We start from the raw sequence: 22,580 nt of genomic DNA on the forward strand, positions 1-22,580 counted from the left end.
CACAAATCAGGATTAAAAGATCTTTGTGGGGGCATGTCATGACATCTGCAGTCATCTGCTCATTCATCTGTGTTGTGTTAGGATTGACCTTTATGGGCTACAGTAGAAACATTTTAATGAGTATTCGAAAGAGACAAATACATTTTTTTGCAATAGTCAAGAAAGCAATTCTGACATTTAGGAAAACATTTTAATGAACTAAAAGTGTTAAGAGATTTTCTAAAACAGCATCTTAAAGGAGTTCTGAGAATGGTCAGTAAACATGCAGTAAATGCAATAAATTTCTTCTTTTGTCTTCTTCAGGACACATTTTTTAAGAGCAGATTGACCAACAAAATATTTAATATTCTGTGACAATTCTGAGCAAAAAATAGTGTTTCTGTTCTTTAGTAGAGGAGCTAAAGTAACATTCAAATTACACTGAATCAGCTTCTTCTTTTTGATTTTTATGTGAGGGACAAGCACTCATGAGCAAAATCCTCTGGTTTTAACGCCACATCCGAGTTCATATTTCCAGAACTTAATTAAACACCACAAAAAGAAAGAAAAAATATAAACCTTGTGAGCTGCTTTAGCTGTTACAGCAGTGTAAAGGCTCAAAAACTTAATCAAATAAGAGATGGTGACAGAGATTTTTTTACATTTTTACAAGGACATGAACACCTTTTTCTGACTCAGAGCAGTCCTACTACTTTAAAATAAATCTCATTTGGGAGTAAAAGTTCTAATAACTGAAGCTCTCGCTCCTCATCAGCAGAGCAGCTCCAAGCTATAAATCCAGATGACACCATCTAATATAATCTCATACTCTGGCTTTTGACTTTATCGTTGTTCATGCTCACTTTTGATTAAAACACTCAGCACTGAGAGGGGAAATAATATGGCTTTTAGGATTAAGCAGTATTAGGTTCTTAAAAATGATAGGTATTCAATACAGAAGGCTTTAAAAGATATTTTAAAACCACATCTTTTCATATTTATGCTTTGCATAACATTCAGTGTTGCATTTACAAAAAGCATCTTCAGGTTTTTTGCAACTTTAGTTGCAAAAAAAAGGTATGTGAATTCTTTGGGATTACTTGGATTTCCACATGAATTTGTCCTAATAAAATGTTCTGATTTTAATCTAAGACATGATAAACACAAACAAAATGTGTGTGTATATATATACATATATATAATGCCAATATACTGTATCTTGTGAGGTGTATGATGCTTTTGTGAATACAATTTTAGAAAATCTATATGCATTTGATGTTGACGCAGCTCTGCAGCTTGTTTTTCTTCCCAGATGTGAGCAAATTTTCACCTTGTGAGCGTTGGAGCTTGCATGCGTTTGTTACCTTCAGCTGAGTGCGCGTGAGCTCCAGGCTGCGTAATCTGTGTTTACAGCTCTGAAGCTCAGTCTGGAGCTGCTCCGTCCGTGTAGCTCGCTCTCGGGCGCAGTCCAGCTCATCCCGCAGTGCTCGTGTGGCTCTGGCGTCGCTCTGCAGAGAACGGTTCTGCAAGCACAATCGCACATGGTCATATACCACAAGATGTGGGGTGTGAGCTGAATCAATTCTTGACCAAATATAACACATTAATAAGGAAACGTTCTTTATATTCATGTAATAACTGTTACTCTTTGCTTTGCTCAAACTTTATAACAATTTTTTCTTTCAAAAAGGTTTTTCTGTGGTTAGATTTATATTCATGGTGAATATGTAGAAACTTCAACTTTTTTTTTTGTATTTCAAAATTATGCACACAATTGGGAGTGGTATTTTACTAAAAGGTAACTTAATTTTAAAGTTCCACAAATGGTTCCTGTTTTTTGCCAATATTAGTTTAACCTGTGACAATCAGCTAAAAAAATATTTTCTGGAACACTAAAATTGATTAATCGATTTAAGTCGATATAAGATTAATACATCAGTGAGTAATCCATAAAAGTACGGATCAATCTAACGTATAAAGCTAAAGTCCGCTACATCTATGTCGACGTATAATGGGATTTCCCATGGGAAAGCTAATGCTAACTCTCAGTTGAACTAAACGTATATTGCTGACTGAATGAACATTTTTATTTACTGACAGGCATCAATGTTCCAAACTCTTTTAAGCAAATATTTTTTATAATAACCATTTGTGGTAAAAAGCACAATTTTTTGCTCATACTTTCTTTTTCCGGAATAAAGTGTAATGCTATACTGCGATCGCCACCTAGTGGCCAAACTGAAACGCACTCTAGGAGAGGCAGAACAATTGTTGGAGCTTCTCCATTTAACATGTAACACTGTATGCTATTAACAATCTTGTTATAATTTAACTAAGACATTTTACAGTATGTGAACTGTATCAAATTAATATGAAAATCTTCAAAACATATATATATATATATATATATACATTATAATTATATTTCTAAACAAATGTGTCTAAATGTGTGAACCGTGTAAACTCAAAATTGAACTGAATTGAATTGAGTGGACTGAAAGAATCTGAAAAAAAAATCAGAATCGAATGGATCCAGGCTCTGGTGAATCAAATTGAATCAATTCTGGAAATTATTGCTGATACCCAGCCCTAGATCCAACATATTACTCTAAACACATCTCCACTTTGAGGTTGTTTAAAGCGTTTGTGAAAATTTCATAAAACTAATTATGTTGTGCACATGATGTGGTGTTTTCTTTAACATAGGGGAGAGCAAGAGAATTTTGCGTACATTCACTGTGTATTTACCTCTTTTTGAAGCTTTTTGATTTGTTCTTCCATGGTCTGAATCTCGTGCTTGTAATCCAATAGCTGGTCTCCTTTGTCTTCCCTGAAAAATAACAACAATTAACACTGCAAATTTAGCTGTAAATACAGCTTAATGTTTTAATTTCTTTTCAATTACTTTTGCCAGAACTGATGTTGTTTAAGAGTTATATATTTAAAAAAAAGATGGTTTTCTTTCATCTTTATGATGATAACTGAGAGACTGCTTTTGTGTACTTTGTAGTGTTGTAAAATGTGTACGATATACACAAAAACCTTTGTTACTTTTCTGTTTTTTAATGATTCTCTGTGGAGATTTTCTCCCTCACACGGACGGACACAGACTGAATCAAACTCACAGTTGTTGTTTGAGCCGGCGGAGTTTGGCTTTGCTGTCTGCCAGCTGGAGCGCCAGACTCTGGGGCGGCTCTTGGCTGTGGCCACCTGGGACTGCTGCGGTTGAATCAACCTGGGCTTCCCGTTCTCGACACAGCTCTGTTATCCTCTGAGATGGAGGAACAAAGATGACCGGTGTGTGGAGGACAATAAAGGAGAAGAGGAGGCTGGAAGCAGCTAAAGAACATAATCTACAAACTACATCACTTGTTGTAACCTCTATATTTGAATAAAGGAAGCCATAAATTTCTGCTAATTCATTTTCTTTAGAACTGTGACTACGCTATCTAACCTCTGAGGCTTTTTTTACCCCATAAAAAACAATTAATCAAAAACAAATTCCAAGGCTGACTGCCAATCCTTAGAATTGTCATTTACACATCGTGTCACAAAAAGTTTGGAGATCACTTTACTGCATACATTTTCTGCTTGAAAAAAAAAAACAAAATTGAATTTAACAAAACTAAGGCCTAATTGTGCTTATTAAAAAAAAAAAGTTTAGAGATGCACTCCAATGAATTTTTTTTTTTTGCATTTTTCTCTCGACGGAGGTCATATTTAAAGAAAAATAAGCTTAAAATCGCATTTGTGAGTATTTTTTTATTCAAATCATTGTGAATCGTCCTAGAATGTCCTAGAAAACAACACAGGTTGTTTTTTTTTTTATTGTGGCCAAAACGGCATAATCAAAATTAAAAGATCACTGGGAACATTTTTAAAATATATCAAAAGATGATTGAGTGGGACTTTAAATTGTTTTCCTTTTAAGTAATAATTTAAAGGTTTCCATAGAAATGCACCATCAGATGTTGGTCTTCTGTGTCTTTTTATGCAAGGCTGCTCATTCATGGTAATAATCGTAGGGAAGTAGATGAGAAAAACCTTTTGTATTTGTGCAAAACAAGGAAACTTTCATTGCAGACTCATTCCATCTATTATGCTTATAAAGTAAGCTAATTTAATATGATAAACTGCAAGAGAATCTCACATTTCTTAAGATTTCTTTTAGAGAGCAGCAGCTCGATCAAGGACAGAAAAGGAATCGGTGTTCCACTGCACACAATGTTGTTGTCCCTGGATTTACGACAATAACGCTTCTTGCACTAGACTAGATTAGACTGTAATTCAACTGTGCAGGAGGACAAATATCTGAAAAAACACCAATGTCAGCATCAACAGTACAGAGGAAACTTCAAGATGTTGTGCTTCACTGCAGAATTGCCAATAAAAACTTACTTCAAGTGGCCCAATGAAAGCAAAAAGCAAAAAAGAACAACTTTCAGGCAAGTTTATCTTGAGAGTTTGGTGGCCCTGCCATGCAAATCCCATCAACAAATCACTTGATGCAAAAACAAATTAAAGATCACGACAATTATAGAAAAGCAAAATAAATATTATATGAACAGCATTACATACTAGAAACCAAAACAACATTTTAAAAATCACAGCACAGTTACAAGATGAAATGAAATAAAAATGCAATGTTTCAGAAAACAAAAGTAATTCCATAAAATTTAAATGAAAGGCTAAAAAACAAAACAAAATTTAGAAAAAAAGGGGAATGGTCCTTTTGATGAAGACAGAGTTATTTACCGTGACAATAATTCCAGACAGACAATGTTTGCTTTTGGTCACACCCACAGCAAAAGTTGGCCGATTGCTCAATCATCTTTTTACCACAGTTTGGGCAAAACTTCCTTCTGCTTTCCCTCTTCTTTCATCATCCAATCACTGATTTCCCATCATATCTACCTTTTTAGATTTCTTATTTTGTTTCATTTTTTTAACATTTCAATTTGATTTCTTAATATTACTTTTGTTTTCTGAATTTTTCTTTTATATTTGGTTTTCTGGAATTTCGTTTTTTATTTTGAAAATGTGCTCTTGTTTTTTTTTACTATTACTATCCTTTAATTGTCGTTGTGATCTTTCATTTGTTCTTGATTGATTTATTGCACCTCAGGGCCACCGTACGAGAGAAAGGCCTCAGGAGACACGGAGTACATTTTATTCAGATTATCTTGAAACGCTGAATGCCTAAAGTCTTTCAGGGTTGCAAATATGCTTAATTTTCTTGTTGTTTTGAATGGGCAAATTTATAAACAACAAATGACTTCCATTGAAATGTTTTTTTTTCTGTAGCTGACTGTTTCATTTGCTCAGTTTTTTTATCCAGGCTAATTTTTATGCAAGATAGTGATCCAAACCCTTTTAGCTCTAGTATTTATTTAAAAAAATAGACTGAATATTACATTTAACAACCTGTTTTTGCTAAATACTTTTTAGACATTTTGAGTTGCTCACAATTTCTACAGATTAAAGATTTCTAAAGTGATCTTTTTGCATTTGTAGCTGCTAGGAACAGACGAGCACCTGCACGGACAGCTACAGGTGCATGCTCAGAGACTATTGTGGGGGTGTTAGGCGCCCTGCTTAAGTGCTCTTCAGCTTTTAATAGCTGTAGAGTGGTATTACACTGGTCACCTCACCTTTCCTCATCCTTTTTTTAATCATCTGCATAAATACAGCCTGCATGCTTTCATCTGGGTCTCCAGGAGCAGCAGGTCCTTCACTGATGCGTGTGCTTAAATACCTCCAGGTGCGAGTCTCTCTGCGCTAACAGGCTCTGGATTTGTTTGGCCATGGAGCTGAACACTAGTTGCAAATCTGTGCCTTCAGAGTCCATCAGCTCTTCCCACCGAAGCGGCAGCACCATGCGAGGATCCTGAGTTACCTGCAGAAAGAACATTTTCTTTTTTTAAGGGATTCTTGGATGCGAGTCAGATACATGTGGCAGAAAGGCGGATGAATAACCAGGCCGTGGGAGTGCTGTGTGAATACCAAAGACCTGAGATGAATAGCAAAAAATAAAAGAAAATGAAAAGAGCATTCTCACATTCTGTCAATGAAATCTGTCCAAAACTGTCTGACTAATGGATGAAAAACTAATAAGTATGCTGATGAGTCTGAAATGTCCGCAGGTGGAAGCCATACAAACATGAACCACGGAGGGGTTCATCCATCCACACAGGAACAGATCGCTTCACCTCTGTCATTTATTAGGCTCGGAAACTTGGCGTGAAAGCAGCTGGTGGGATACATGCTGTTTTTCTAATGCTGGCAATCGTTCATGGGGGTTATTTTGCAGGAGAGCTGGCCGGGCATTACTGCGTTATTGGAGGGAATGACAGAAAAAGGAGGGACGGGTGCTGCAGGTGGACAAGAAGGGTGGAAGATCCATAACCAGAAAGTTTTCCTGCCAGTAGAATAAAACCAGCTCAGAACTAGAATATAATTTCCCTTTTCTCTACCTAGACGCCTAAAGACATTTTCACTAAGCCGCATTAAAAAAAATAAAAATAAAAGATTTTCTACTGAAGGTCTCCCTGGGATTAAACCAGTCAAAGCAGTTAATATTCTGAAGAAGAGGGAATGGTTTGATTGATTCGGCACTTACCTGCTGGATGAGGCTGGCAATGGCTGCCTGAGTCTCAATGTCCAGAGACTGGATCTGCTGAATGAAAGTTTCTTTCCTCTCACACTGCAGAAGCAAGATGGATTAGGGGTTTAGGACACTCGAGTGCCTGCAAACATATTCTGATATTCCACTTGGAAATCTACTATTGCCATTAAAGTAATCTGAACTGCTGTTTAGTGTCACTTCATTAACTGGGGTTATGCAGAAAGAAAAACTCTTGCACACTAACACTAAAACCAAAGAAATATGACACTACCTCCATCTTATCTAAAACAGACACACAAAGGTTTTATGCTTCCAACTTATTCATAGGAGGAAAAATCATGGAAATCTCCGCCACCGCTGCCAGTGATGGGTCATCAAGTGCGGCCGCTTAAAGAATGACTGCAGAGCCTGGTTTGTGCTGAGATTGTTTCTTTTCGCTGTTGAGCTCTATGAGGTAAGAGCAGCAGCAGGAGGAGGAGCATCTAATTCATCAATCTGTATTTTGCACCATGTTCCAACAAAACAGTTTACAGAGGGTTTTTTTCATAATCGGTGTTTCCAAATTGGATAAGTAGTTCATTCGTACCGACACTTTCACCTCAAAGACAAAAGCAAGTACTAACTACTTCTTTGGTTACTTTTGATGCATTAAAATCTGCTCTAATTCAACTGTTTAAACATCTGATCTCCACTTTTAATTTATGGAACTATTGTTGACATGAACCATGATAGGTTTGGAGATGGTGCACAGCAGGACTCTGTTTTTGGACTTTTCCACTTCAGGTTACGTCTGTGTTCTTCAAAGTATCACTGCTGATACAATCATGTATCTAAGGCTTGAAAGCCAAAATGACATCAAACTTCCGGCTTTTAACTTCAGACTAGATGCAGTTACCACGACTGTCTCTTCTTGGTGAGAAACCTCTGGGTTATTTTTGATCTACATGTGTCTTTTGACTCACACGCGTTTTTTTGAAGCACATTTTATCACATAGGGTAATGGTGTTAAAATGAGGAACATCTGTCTCAAAGAAATGAGGTAAAACCATCTCTAGCTTTTTGAAGCTGGACCAGCTTGAACCAAAAAGACCCCATAGCCTATTCGTTGATTCAAAGGTTTACCATGAAAGACCATGTTTACTCAGTTTTCATCTTCACTTAAAAAGCTTTTAATGTTCCACCCAATCTTAAAGCAGCATATTTCCCCAACACCATACTGTGCTCTGAAGGCCGAGCTGTACAACGGGGAGCATAACCTTCAGGTGTCAGCCTCCTCGCTAGTGTAACCATACTGTGTTCATGAAGCTGTCACCTGTTCTGCCTTTAAAAAAATGTTTGTTGATGAAGCTTTTAGTTGGGTCAGGCATAGGTGACTTTGAGAAATGCCCTTAGTCATGTTGCAGTACTGCAGGAAGATGTCCCATGATGCAGTGGGCACCATTTTCAAACCCTCTTTCCTTTGTTTTTACTTTTCATGGTGTGCTTTGACATTATTTATTTGTCTTTGACCAAAGTGGAAATCCCAGTGTTTGTATTTCTCGTGTTTTATTTGATACAAAAGCAAAGTACTGTGTTTTCCGCATTATTAGGTGCTTTTAATCATTTTATTTATTTTATTTTTATGGATTTAATTCTGGTTTTGTTTCCTGATGTCGAAGAAATTTTAGAGCTATAAATAAAGCTCTGTCAGAATGTCATTTTGGTTAGGCGTTTTTGTGAATCGAACTTGTAGCGGCGTCAGACTGCTTTAAGTGTCATTAAAATCCCACTCCAACTACATTGTCATCCCAGTGGTTTTTTAACCCTCTGCTGATATCCCCTCATTCCTTTGTTTACACCATTTCCCACTGGCTTACAGTCCCTCATAACCCCAAACCTAACATTATTGGTGCAAGCAAAAACAGCAAGCAATATCTGAGCTATCCAGTCGCACAGTTTTGATCCAGATTCCAGCTCAAATAAAGAAAATGAAGATGTACACGGATCTATTTGTGTGCAAGTGGATGCACCAGGATTGGAGCGGAGCAGTGACAATTTCAGTTGCCGTGTCCCAACCGAGACTTTTTCCATTTGTCTGCTCCTGATTCATCACCATTTGTATAAAGAAATACTTCGAAACACAATTTTTTTCTTAGATTATTTTATGCATAAGAAGAATTTTATTCTTCTCACTGCTCCTTTCCTGTCATGAAGATATGTGGACTTGTGTTTTGTACTGAATATGTTAATGTAATGCTCCCGTCATGAATGGAACAAATAAACAAATCAAGTCAAATACATGTCCTCTATCATTGGAAAATGTTATAAGAACATGTCAAAAACACAATTGTCATTGGAGTGGGTTTTTAACAGAGTTGAGAGTGTGATGCTAATAGGCTAATGTAGCCAACATGTCATAAACAAGTTCTAGAATTACTGTGAAAGCACTAAATAAAGTCTGACTGACTTATCTTTTACTCGTTTGTTTCACTTAATGTGCCTCATAATTCCAAAATACACCATTCTTTGACGGCGTGCCCTTTCGTGCGGAAAATACGAATAGTTTTAACTACATGTTAATGTTGTTTTAATTGAGCCATATTTAGACCATAAATAAACTTTAAAATAACTTTGTGATGATAATAATTTCTAGTAAATTAGGTTATTGAAAAAGTAGACAACATGTATCTCAATAGAACTATCATAAACTAGAATTTTTTTTTTTTTTTTTTTTATAAATCACCTGTTGGGTTTTGTTTTAATCTGGCTTTCCAGGACGGACAGAAGCAAGAGTTGAAGCAGCACTTGGCATTGCATTAGAAATCTGATAAAAGACCTTTTCGATTACCCCAGACCATGACAAGTTAGCACTAAGAAAATAAAATCGAAGTAAAACCAAACATGACCCTGTCAGAGTCTGGACCTGAACTGAAAGAACTGTTGTGCCATCATGTTTTTCATCCAACCTGATGGAGCATAAATATTTCTGTGAAAAAAGTGAAGCCTTCCATAGTGAAGAATTACATCCATAAAAAAAGTCATAAATAAAAAGAAAACTCCTCCTTTACTAAATTATTATTTTCTTTTTTGCTTCATTGGCTTGGGATTTTTTCTGTCTAAGAGGGAGAGTAAAGAAATAATAAAAAGTCACCTGAACGGCACATCCTAGTAACAGCAGCAGCAGTTGTCTGAGCTCCTCCACAGCTGCCTCTGAAGGCACAGAACAATCTCATCATTATCTCCATCACCTCTAACACCACCCTCCTTATTCTAATCACTTTAATGTGCTTAACACAGAACTGAGATACGGACTCATACATAAAGTGTAATGAGTTTGTCACTGTTGAGGGGCTTTGCATTGATAGGATCAAGTTGTTATCTTGTACCTGTGAAAGGGTCCTGCCCCAGAATGGCAACGTTTGGGAGCGGCATCAGAATCAACTGCTGCAAGTCTTCCTACAAAAATACATGAATAAAGAGTTAAATTAATATTCCACCAGCCTGGCTTAGTCAGTCTGTTTATCCACAGTAAATATGGATATACAACAAAAGGAATTTTCCATTATTCAGTGGAAATTTGTAGTATAAACAAAAAAAAGATGTGTAATGATAGGACTTTTTTGTAGTACTGCTTTAATAATAAATCAAAAGATGATAGAAGTGGGACCTTAATTGACTGGCCATGTGTAAATTTAAGCTTAGGACAAATTTTTGGCACTTTTAAATAAATCAAACTAGACCTCAGACATCTCACACATTTTCTGGCTGGAGATCTGCTGTGCGCTGCAGCTCCTACCTTCTCATCAAGGGCACCATATTATGCCTCTTTCAATTACTTAATTTAATTTCTATGATTTAAAAAAAAATGTTGTCAATTATAAAATATTTAAGAGCCAACAAAAGGCTGACGGTGGCTCACACTCCAAATCTTTATATAGTCTGGTCACGTTCATCAACAGAAAGTCATCAAAGTGTGGAAAGGAGGCTACAATTACAACTCCCTTTTGGCTGCTGGCTTTAATTTATAAACTGTACAGTATGAAAGGCATAGTACCAGGAAGCAGCAGCGTCCAACTGGCATGTGCAGCCAACCTTATATTTCTGCTCCTTCAGGGCATACAGGGTAATAGCCTCTGCAGATCTCAGCGGTCACTGGACAGCTTGTGGTTATTGGAGTCAAAACAGACTTCTTTAGTCGACTAAGCAAATATAGAAAATGGTGCTGTACAGCTTCACCAGGAAGCTGATACACATGCAGTGCAACTGCTCAAATATTTATAGTAAGCCATTATTAACACACCGACATATGACTGGATAATGTAACTTGTAAAAGAACATAAGAAAAGGACATAGTTTTTATTGCATCTTTTAAAAAAGTCAGCTATATATGCAAGATTAGTCTTGCATTTTTCAACTCCACATTTATATTTTGTTGTTTCTGTATAGCAGAAATGTCCAAAGTCCGTCCTTTGGGTCAAATATAACATAAAAAAATCAATAACAGATGTAGTTCAGAACTGTGTGTAGGATTGCTTGATTGTGATTGGCTAAAATTTAACCTGTGGCTACTTAACCTTCAGAGGCTAAAGGGCAAAATAAGACGTGATCAAAATAAGATAACCATTTTTATTTCTTGTCATCAGATCAGAAATTCACAGTTATTTTAATAAAAATATTTTTTGATTTTATGCGAAGAAATTAAAAGTATCCCATTGAAAAACGTATTATTATATTGTTCATATGCATTTACTATTATATAAGGGAAGACTGATAGATTGGCCCTCACACATTTTTACTCCACCAAATCTTTGCAAAAATTTTGGTCACCCCGATTTACAATTAAATTCTCAACACTTAATAGATCGCAAAAACAAAAAATATCAGATTAACCATTCATTTATCAATGCATCCATCATTAATCAATCTATCCTGTTTCTCTACATGCTTTTGTGCCCAATTGCTGGAGCTACAAAGACATTTCTGCTCCCATGAAGTTAACACAGAAGTAACTGATTCCAGTGTCAAAAAATTAGTGAATTATGACTACATGTCTCACTTTGAGAGTCAGAATTTGGGAAAATTCTAAATCTGAATCTGAAATGAATGCTGGGGCTGCTGGCATCAGCTGTGAAACAAATTAAAAGCCATCTGCAACATTATCTTTTCCAAAATCCATCTCTCTGCATCATGTTGTCTGGATTGGTTTTCCTTTCACCCACTTGCATTTCTTTTATGCATTTCCAGTTTTTTTGCCTCCCAAGTGAACCAGATAAATTGAAACATAATTCGCAGGGTGTTCACGGAGTCATGGTTTACAGAGGACAGAGAATTTTAAAGGGTCGGAGAATTAGTCGAGTGAAATTAACATTTACAAGAACATTTGGTGAAGCCTGGAAGTATTCAGTCATAGCGAGGCAACAAAAGCTTTTGCACAAAGCATAGAAATAGAATAAAACAAGGAGTGTATTTAAACAAGAAAAAATAAATAAATCCAGTAACAAACTAATCAGAAAAAAATGATATAATGTTATAAATTAGAAATATATGTGAGGATTAAAAAAAATGCTAATCAGACTCATGCATTTTGTTCAGATCTGTACTGAGGTAGATGCCTACATCAAATCAGGAATGGAAGTAAAACTATGACAAATGTGGAACTAAAGTTCTAAAGCAATGCTCGAAAAACACTACAATACACCTGCTTCTGTTATCGTGTGACAAGCTTCCCATGGCTGCAAGTCTCTTCTGACACTCTGAGCATTGAAAGGGACATAAGTAGCTCACTCAAATTGGGAAGTAAAACACTGTAGACTGTTCCCATGTCGTGTCACAAGCTAAATAGCGCGTGTTTAGTCCAACCTTCTGGCTCCTGCAGAAGCTCTCTCTGCTGAGAACAGAGGCTTCTGAAGAGAGAGTTGTGTCATTTCCTCAAATGCCACAGGCATCTATTGAGCACTTTGTGAAATGCATGTTGCTGTGGTTTTATTTTCTGGCCTACAACGACAGGGGGAGATGAAACAAAAACCCAGCTCACCACTCCTACACTTCTTCTCACCCTATAGGTCTGATTACAAGCAGAGGCACTTCTTCTGAGGACGGAAAGTCTGTGTGCTTCATCTTTTCCTCTGTACAAGAACTATGCAATCCCCCCACATAAAAACCTTACAGCTGACAATATCCCCGGGCGATTTATGTTATTAATGTGTTCATCTTGCTTTGTTCTTACAAATGTAGACAAAAGCAGCTACTTCAGAAAAGACATTTTGAGAATGTGTCTTATTTACAGTAGTGTTGCTAGCTCATTGTAAACACTGTTTACCTCACAAATTAACAGGATTTTACCAAAAAAAGCAAAATAAATAAACAAATTTATATATCTAATTGACTCAAAAAGTAACAATTCTCTAATTTAACATCTTAATTCTTTCAAACTTTTAACATTCTGTAAACGTAAACCAGTTGCTAAAATATCTAGAATTCATTTTAAGCTAGCCTTTATGGCTGTGTCCCAATTCACTCACCCCTCCCTGGTTAGTGCACTATGTAGGGCATTCGCCTTTTTTTCGGGGCTATCTAAATCATTGATTGTATAAGAGAACTGGATGGAGTGATTGTGACGTCACCCATTGAAAATGACTTCCCTCCAGTTCCAACCAGATAAACTCAATTCCGCTGCCATTTTTTTGCGATATGTTGGAACCAGTTTAGGTCGGTAAGCAGTGATTGGTCCAAATCGGTCTGAGTTGATATTTCTTTGGTGACTATTTTTGGATAGGAGATATCTTGATAGAAATCCACACCCCTTCCACTGAAAGCAGGCTTGAGATAATCTCTCATTTTCAAACATATGATGTGAGACCACCTACTTTTATTGAGGCATCTGATTGGACGGTTTATACCTTGAATAACTTGGACTACAGAAAAAAAATAAAGGAAAAAAATTTAGGCACTTGTTAAAAAAATGTTGGAGAGCAAAAATGCTTTTTCTGACAAACATAACACCTGATTAATAGCTGTTTTTTTCTCAAAAGAAGTCTATGGAGCCAGTGGTACTTCTTGTATGGAGTGTGAAAGGGGAGGAGTCACTCAGTCCAGTTCTCATATACAATCAAAGGTCAAAACCTGCAATTTGGACAGTACCCTACAAATCTCGCACTCTAGCGATTTCCCAGAAGTCTCTGCAAAAAAACAGTGTGCACCGATGCACATTTGATTGGCAAATATAAACCTCAATGCATTATTTTTAAATAACAGTGGATTCATAAATAATATTTGTAAAATTTTCCTGATTTTACTTCTACTAATGGTTGGCATCATATTTGCCATTAAAAAAAGGTAATAAAGTGTCAGTATTGCACTATATAGCCTTTAGGGGGTTAGGGAGATTAATTCAGACAGATCAAGCCTAACATTCAAAATGAAAACAGGGTTAACAGACAGATCAAAAAACATACATGAAAATAAATTGTTGTGCTAAATTGATTTTTTAACTGTCAGTTTTTGAGCTGAGCTAATTGATGCGAATAGCCTTAGCTGATGAACATAAATCCCAACAATACCCTCATTTGTCAAGCTGCAGTAAAGGATATTGGCTAAAATTGTCCAACAATTCATTGCCCCATAAACGTTTTCTTTTAGGTAAAATCCAGTTAGATCACAAAACCCTGTTGGAGCTGCTCAAACAATAAAAGATGTAATTGGATGAGGTGTTTAGAGGTGCAGGGGTTTGCTGAATTACAGACCTTAATGATGACCACAAATCCCACTGTGCTCAGTAAAGAATGAGGTCAAAACTACTTTGCGCTTCTCTTTACTGGCATAATAGCCTGAAATATTTTAAGTATGACTTTATGAATTATTATTTGAAACTTTTCAGATGTAAAATCTACTGCATAGAATAAAGCGATTATCCAAATATGGATATTATATTATATTTCAATGTATAAATGTAGTGTATTATGACATTGGAAGATACATTTTCAGACATAGAACAACAGACTCAAAAAACACACATGGCTGTCAAACCCAAACCACTGTCGCTGCAATTTGTACCACCAGCTTGCACCAGTACACCATTAGGTTAAAGGACAAACTGCACTTATAACTGTAGAAAAGCAGTTTTTTGACTTGATATTTATGGAATTTGGGGAGATAATTTTGATCCACTTGGTTTTGCAAGTATTTACCTGTATTGAACCTCTATCTTCACTAATTTTTGAAACCTGTCGATGATCCCACCAGGACACTTCTTCAAAATGTGATACCTCATTAGGAGCAACTCTGTGCACGGTGTTGCCAAAACAAGTTGGCGAGGTTAACGAAAGGTTTACTGCTTATTAAAACTTTAGTTGCATTTGTGAACGTAACTTTATTGTAGTGTTCAAGAAGGGTCTCAAAGCAAAATCCTTGGCTTGTTATTAGGAAATGTCTATTATTGCTGCAGTTAGGGAAGAGTTATTAAATACATACAGCTTGCAGCATGTTTGCCTTCTATTAACTACTATATATACGTTTTTTTTTTTAATCATACTTTGTTACTTGTGTTCCTGCACTTTTATTTCTTAAAGAATATTCCCTTAAAAAGCCCCTGTTCACCTGTTGACACAAAATGCAGCTCTTTTTACCTCAATATCAGCTTTTTTCTAATGTACTATCTTTGATTGCTTGAAGTAATATGGGGTTCATGCTAAAATCTGATGGATTTTTTTCCCGGTTGTGAAGGGCACATGAAAAACTGATGAACCATAATATTCACACAAAAATGAATGAACTGTAGCTTATAACAAATCTAGAGCACTGGCATCTTTTTGCACCATTCTCTGCAGGTGTGCTTTTGTATTCTAATGATGAACCCAATCACCTCTGAATTTGAACTCCAGCTTCATAGCTTTGTCTAGCTGTTGTAGTTTGTGCAGCTCGAGTGAGCGATCAGTCTGTCAGAGGCTTTAACCCTGGAATCACCTGACAGGTTCAACTGAAAACGAGGTAATGAGAGCACTGAGGATGAAGCAAAACACTGAAGCAGTAAAACCAAACGGCCAGCTGTAAGACCTCAGATCTGCTGGACAAAGGCAGGAGAAAGAAATTCTCATTTTTAGAGGTGCTGTGCAAAAATTGTTGTTTCATCTTTTGATTAAATTATTTAAATTATCTTTCTCTGTAAGTTTATCTTCTGAAATTACCCAATTTGGAGTAGGTTTTCCAAAGCCCCCCTGAGCATGACATTTCAATAAAAAAACTGTTCCATCAAATTAGCAGTTTGTCGCCACAATTTAGTATATTGTGGCCACAAAACACAATTCTATTTGTATTTTGTGTGCAAAAATGAGCATTTTGTTGCATGTGACCAAAAAATTAAGAATTGATTGTACAGAAAAACTATTTTGTTTGCACAAAATACAAATTTGTGGCCACAAAATGCGAATAAAATACTAATTTGTGTCCACAAAATAATAATTTATCCCCACAAGATGCTAGTAAAATGGCCACAAATTGCCCATTTTTGAACAAAAAAAATGCTCATTTGTGCACAAACCATACTAACTCCTGGCCACAAATTGTTAGTTTAAGAGGAACTTTTTTTATGTCATGTTGAGTGCTCAGTAGATTTGAGATTTCCAATCTAAAAATAGCTGCAATAAAATAACTTTCTGGTTTAATGCTTTGTTATTTACATTAAAAGTTATTTACATAAAATATCAGAATTTGAGTTAGAGTATTCTTTCATAGGAGAACTGAAAAGTTCAGTAGTCTTTTGAATGTTTGTAATGTTTTGGAGTCAGTCTGTAAAAATGATCCTTGATTTCCCTCCTAGAGATTCAATCGAAGCTTCAGCCTCCAAGGATCCGCCCCTACCTGGTAGAAGGCCCTCAGGTGTCGATTTAAAATGGAGAAGTTCTGGACTCTCAGCAGGTTGTCGTCTCTCTCGCTGTCATACAGCCTCTCCATCTTGGGGTTTGGGTCTCTAGATGAACACCCAAAAAGAAAAAAAGAAAAGCCTGAAATGAATGCTGTGTTTGCTGCACTTTGATCAAACAGTCAAGTCTCTTCAGAGGAGAAATTTGAGAAGTATGGACGTAAGAATAATAAAACATTAGAGCTCAGGAAGCAGACAATGAGAATTCACATGCATTCTTCTGCTTGAACAGCAGAATTTAGAACAGAAGCTGCTCGTATAATAAATACCAAAAACTTCTCTTACTCCGTTGTAGAATAAATAACTTTTTCTGCAGAAAGATGATAAAGTTAGTGAAGATTGCTTGCGTGAAGGCCCCCCTGACCAGAAATATGTTGTTCTACAGTGATTTAATTCACTTTCGAAGAGGAAAGGGAGCCTGACGAATTTTACGTCTCATTTTCTGCAAAGCAGGAAAATTAAGATTCTGCTGCCATGCTTGGAAGTCCCTGAGGCTGTGCTGTGACACAGAGGGAAAAGTAAAAGGTTTAATATCTCAGTTTCAGCGTCTTGACAACAATTAATTAGAAAGAGACACAAAAAAGGATTTTTATGACATATTTTATGAATTTTGCTGAAAGGTATGTGGACCTTTAGTGCCTTGAAAAACAGTAACGGTTGTGTCTTTTTGCCCCCTTATGCACCATAATGACAGTTATATAATGAGGTTATGTTTACTTTTATATTCTTATTATTTACTTTTATAGCAAATTCTGTGTTCCTAATCTAAAAAGAGCAAATTGTAGTAGTTCATTGAATGCTCTTGAAAAACTACTGGAGGATGCACAAGAGCAAACGAGTCATCCACTCAGGGGAGCAATGACTAAACATGCTGTAAACATGCTGTCATTGAATGAGTGGCGGGTTAACCTTGAGCAGGTCACCAGTCCGTAGACTGCTCATGTTAACTCAATTTATAACCGCAAGCAGACCTGACACACTTTCTTTTGTTGTGCAGGAAAGGATGTGGAGAAAACCACACAGGTAGGGAAGAACATGCAAACACAGCGTGGAAAAAACAAACCCTCTTGGGGATTCATCCTGCTTTAAAGCAGCACAGCTGTAGTTCAAAAACAAACGGAAAAACCTTGTTTGGAGACGTTTAACAAGGGATTGAGATCTCCCCGTCTCAGAGAACCAAAGTAACGTCGGCCCAGGTGTCGTCCAAAATATTTAAGGCTGAATTTGAGATGAAATGAGTGTAGAAAAATCTTCATGTTCACTCACAACTGAGTGCATGGCAGACATGTTTTCCCAGAGCCCGACAGCTGCCTGCCAAAACAGTAATATTTGGATTGCAGCAAGGACAGGAAGAGTGACTGTCATGAGTCACTTTTGTAAACAGTGTTTTTTATGCGTGTAATAAGTCTGACTGGTCTGCCCAACAAAGACATGAAGATCATTGGTGTTAGAGTGGAGGTTGCAGAAGGAGGAAGCTGATTGGCTGTGGCGACCTCTGAAGGAAAACGCTGTAAGGAACAGGAGTAATAAGTCTGACCACATGATATCTAACCCATAGATCTCTGTTTTTGTGGTTCATTGTTTTTAGGAAACATAGAAACGAATGGATTAAGGTTATAAAAATGTATTTCAACATGTATTACACTATAGGATTCTGTCATCTTTAAGCAGATCTGATCTTTGAAGGTTTGTAGATGGTGTTAGTCAAGCATGCATGCCTCAACTATGATCAGTCGTTTGATAACTGGTAAGAGGTTAATTTGGGTCTTAAGGCGAAGTTAGAGTTACACACAAAACATGCACATAAGGCCACTTTTGAGAATTATTTTGAATATTAAATTTGAAGTGCACCGGATTGCTGATGTTTCATTCCGTCAATTTTTACTTCCATGGTAGGGGCTTAAAAATGACTTTCTCTAAATCAAACATTTTGTGTGCTTTGATGTTCAAGCATCAAAGTGTCAAACCCACTAACTGTACATGAGAACTGGACTAAGCCCCTCCCTTCACACTCCAAACAGGAAGTTCCCGGTGGTTCCAAGAAGCCAAAATCCCATAGACTTATATTGAGAAATAAACAGCTATTACTCAGTAATTCTATTAGTCAGAGTTATTCTTCTTGCTCTAATATCTTTTTAACATGTTCTTGCTAATAATAATGTTTTTTCTCTATTTATCTGTAGTACAAGTCATTCAAGTTGTAAACTGACCAGTCAGATGCATCAATAAAAGTCTGTGGTCTCAAGTCGAACATTCAAAGCGTTTGAAGGATTCTCCTGATCCCAGTGAAAGGGGTGTGTCCTTCCAACAAGCTCACTGCTGATTGGTGAGAGTGGTTGCCATAGAAACAGGGACTTAGACCAACTCAGACCAATCACCACTTACTGATATCCTCTAAATGCAACATGTCAACATCCATACTGTGAAAAAATGGTGACTTGTCTTAATTCGGTTGGAGCAATTAAGTCATCTGCTATGGGTGATGTCACACTCACTCAGTCCAGTTCCCATATACAGTCAATGCTCAAGCCTAATATTAGTTCTCTAGAGTTTTGGGGCTGAACAGACTTCACAGAGTTTTAAATATATTCATCATGTTTAGTCTTTCTCAAGTATTTCTTCAGGTATAGCTGTAAGCAACGAGGCAAAAAACTGTTTCCACATCTTACATAGTCCTCATGACCTCATTGAGGAAAACCCCATTGGTGAGCTTCACGTAGAGGTCTTTGGCGCTCCGAGAAGCTGAGCTCACTTCCATGTACTGGCCGCAGAGCCGGCTGTCTGCTTCGCTCTCCAGGATGTTCTCAAACAGCTGAACCTGCAAGAGATTGGCAGAGCGACAGTGACTGTCTGCGTCGGTTAAAAGCGTGAACTAGGAGGTGGACAGAGAGGAGGAAGACTGAAAATAGCCGCAGAAGAGAGAAGGACAGAGAAAAGAGAAAAGGCAAACATTTCCACACAGGAAGCCGCTCGAGTGGGCGCACCTGTCTGAACAGGTGGAATCTGTGCTTTCACACTGAGAAGCGTTTCACAGTGACAGGACTACAGCCAAGGTCTCCCTCCTTGCCTGTAGAGCCAATGTAAACTGAAATATAATGAGGGTCTGTTTTTTTTTTCAAACCATATCTCAAGAAAAATGCTGCTGAGATGTATCAGCGGTCAGAATTAAGAAGCTCAGAGAAAACACTCTCTGGCCTCTTAATTAGACACACCTGTCCATCTGCTCGTTAACACAAATTCCTAATCAGCCAATCACATAGCAGCAGCTCAATCTATTTAAACAAGTAGAAACAATCTGCTGCAGTTCAAATTGAACATCAGAATGGGGAAGAAAGGTGATTCAAGTGACTTTGAATGAGGCATGGTTGTTGGTGTCAGATGGGCTGGTCTGAGTGTTTCAGAAACTGTTGATCTACTGGGATTTTCACCAACAACCATCTCCAGGGTTTACAGAGAATGGTCAGAAAATATCCAGAACTAGCAAGGTGTACCTAATAAAGTGAGAAGTGAGTGTATTAAAAAAAACAGAAACATGTCGTGCTGATGTGCCACCTGACCTGCACCAGCTACAGGCATCATGGTGAACCTCTCTAACCTCCTCTTCAGTGGTAGGGAGCAACAACCAGAAAAGAACATCCCCACGAGGTTTGGTTCAGTGTCACAACATACCACAAACACAACTCACTGACCAGAAGGACTAAATCCTCTGAGGCTGACTGACTTCACGTGTAGAAATGCCAGTTGAAAACTCATACCAGAGATCCTTACTCAGACACTCTGGAAATCAAGGCCGGACATACGCATGGGTAAACACTGTGACTGCCATCCCAAATCCAAAATGTATTATAGAAATAAAAACTTAAAAAAGAAAAAAACACACACAAGACCAAATAAACAAAGAAAAACTCACAGACATAAATGTTAAAAAGGAAGGAAGGAAGGGTGGAGAGATGGATGGTTTTGTTGCCATATCTAAAAAAAAAACTACATTTAGCAATAAAGATATAAATAGGAATTTTAAAGAAATGTAAGGCATACAATTATTTACTTCTTTAATTTAATCCATAAACCAAAAAAGTATAATAACAAAAGAAAGGACAAAAAAATCTATAGATAGACAAATAGGCATAAAAAAAGATAAATTAATCCTCTGCAGGACACAAACAATGTTCTATTTGTGTCAGTCAAATGGAGAGGATAGAGTCAGGAGGAGCATTCAACATAAAACTTACAGGACATATCAAATGAAGAAGACAGATAAAGATAAAATGATGATACCTTGGTTTTTCTAAGCACTTTACATTTCGATATTGATATTTCGATATTCCCCATAGCTAAATCCAGACCTGCTTCAAATAAGTGCTGCTGTTTTTTGTTTTTGTTTCTATTTTTCCTAAACCAAACAGCCCAAGGACACAGGAGTGTCAAAACAACAACCCAAAAAAAGGTCATAGAAGGAAAGGAAGCTGCCAAAAGGAGAAGTAGTTTGTTTTCCTGTTGAAAACTAGGAGAACAAGAGGCCTAATAACTCTCATCAACTGTTTCATTCACATGTCGTGTATGTTTGTGTGAGCAGGGCTCTTCTAAAGGTTTCTCTGGTGTTTCCGAGTGGACATAACAGCCGCGTGCGTGGGGATGAAAGCCGGCGGGCTCAGCCCCGCGCGCGCGCTGCTTCCGCGCCCTGCGGACACCACGACGTGCGCTCGTGCGCTCTAACTCAATGTGACACGAACGCTAAATGACATACCCATCGAGCCAACGGACTCCCCACGAACTCCTCCATTATCTCCAGAATGTTGGAATCCATTGTTGTCTCTGAGGCCCGCGAGGACGCCACGCGGGCCTTCTAATTACCAGATATGATGAGCTTTAAAGTCAATCACAGAGCGGGAATCCATCTTGTGTCAAGTTGAAGTAGTTTGACATTTCTGCGGCCCTCCCTCCCTTCCTCCTCCTCCTCATCATCATCATCATCATCATGGCCTCTCTTCCTCTCTGACTGCACGTCAGTTAGTTTCGTTGCTAAACCGCACTGTTTTTTTTTTTTTTTTTTCAGAAGGCCGAGTCTTCCTTTAGTCTTCCTCAAACCTGTCATGAGACCTCTAACTTCTGACAAGAGGTCAGTAAACTCGATTTACACGACTTGACAGGTTAATTACAAAAGCAACTCAACATTTAAATGCATAAATCGTCTTTTCTATCCTTAGACTTATTCCTCTTTTTTATTCTAGACCTCACGTGTCTGAAAAGGCTGCGCGCTATTTCAGTTCAGTTGTGAAATTATTTAGCGTCCAGATCAAAGGATCTTTTTAAAGAAATCACTGTGGAACAGTGACATCTAGTGGCTGAAAATAAAGTTATATGCGTCCAACATGAATGATAGATGCTGTATGATACACTATATTACCAAAGGTATTCGTTCATCCATCCAAATGATCAGAATCAGGAGTCCTAATTACTTGGTCACAGGTTTATAAAATCATCACTCAGACATGCAGACTGTTTTTACAAACATCTGTGAAAGAATGTTCTGCTTTCAGAAGCTCAGTGAATTCCAGTGAGGAACTGTCATAGGATGCCACCTGTGCAACAAATCCAGTGGTGAAATTTCCTAAATATTCCACAGTCAATTGTCAGCTCTATCATAATAATATGGAAGAGTTTGGGAACAATAGGTACTCAGCCACCAAGTTAAAGACCACTTAAACTAACAGAGAGGGGTCAGAGGATGCTGAAGAGCAAAGATCAAAGAGGTCGCTGACTTTCTGCACAGTCTATTGCTGCAGGGCTCCAACCTTCATGTGACCTTCAGATGAGCCCAAGTACAGTATGCAGAGAGCTTCATGGAATGGGTTTCTATGGCCGAGCAGCTGCATCCAAACCACACATCACCAAGAGTAATGCAAAGCACAGATGCAGTGGTGTAAAGCACACCCCCACTGGACTCTAGAGCAGTGGAGACTCCTCTGGAGAGTTAAATCTCACTTTTCCAGCTGGAAATCTGATGCACCAGTCTGGGTTTGGAGGTTGCAGGGGAACAGTACATTTCAGACTGCATTGTGCTAAGTGTGAAATTTGGTG

General features: G+C 37.5%; 1 protein-coding gene across 2 annotated transcripts in view; it reads right to left on the reverse strand.

The window, feature by feature from the left end:
- Window positions 1–21,469, reverse strand: part of ccdc88b (coiled-coil domain containing 88B) — a 55,317-nt gene extending 33,848 nt beyond the window's left edge. The window contains exons 1-10 of one of the 2 annotated variants that reach the window (XM_024284074.2): window positions 21,247–21,469; window positions 19,169–19,317; window positions 16,439–16,547; window positions 9,970–10,039; window positions 9,735–9,793; window positions 6,599–6,682; window positions 5,735–5,875; window positions 3,105–3,250; window positions 2,728–2,809; window positions 1,344–1,502 (exon numbers count right to left, since the gene is read on the reverse strand). In XM_024284074.2, the coding sequence (XP_024139842.1) occupies window positions 1,344–1,502; window positions 2,728–2,809; window positions 3,105–3,250; window positions 5,735–5,875; window positions 6,599–6,682; window positions 9,735–9,793; window positions 9,970–10,039; window positions 16,439–16,547; window positions 19,169–19,317; window positions 21,247–21,306 (1,059 nt within the window). In that variant the 5' untranslated portion in view covers window positions 21,307–21,469. Of the gene's footprint in view, window positions 1–1,343; window positions 1,503–2,727; window positions 2,810–3,104; window positions 3,251–5,734; window positions 5,876–6,598; window positions 6,683–9,734; window positions 9,794–9,969; window positions 10,040–16,438; window positions 16,548–19,168; window positions 19,318–19,483; window positions 19,676–21,246 lie in introns of those variants that run through there. The other variant, XM_024284075.2, reaches the window with a different exon arrangement.
- Window positions 21,470–22,580: the final 1,111 nt, after the last annotated feature.

This window comes from Oryzias melastigma, linkage group LG10 (genome assembly GCF_002922805.2).
Source record: "Oryzias melastigma strain HK-1 linkage group LG10, ASM292280v2, whole genome shotgun sequence".
NCBI lineage: Eukaryota > Metazoa > Chordata > Actinopteri > Beloniformes > Adrianichthyidae > Oryzias > Oryzias melastigma.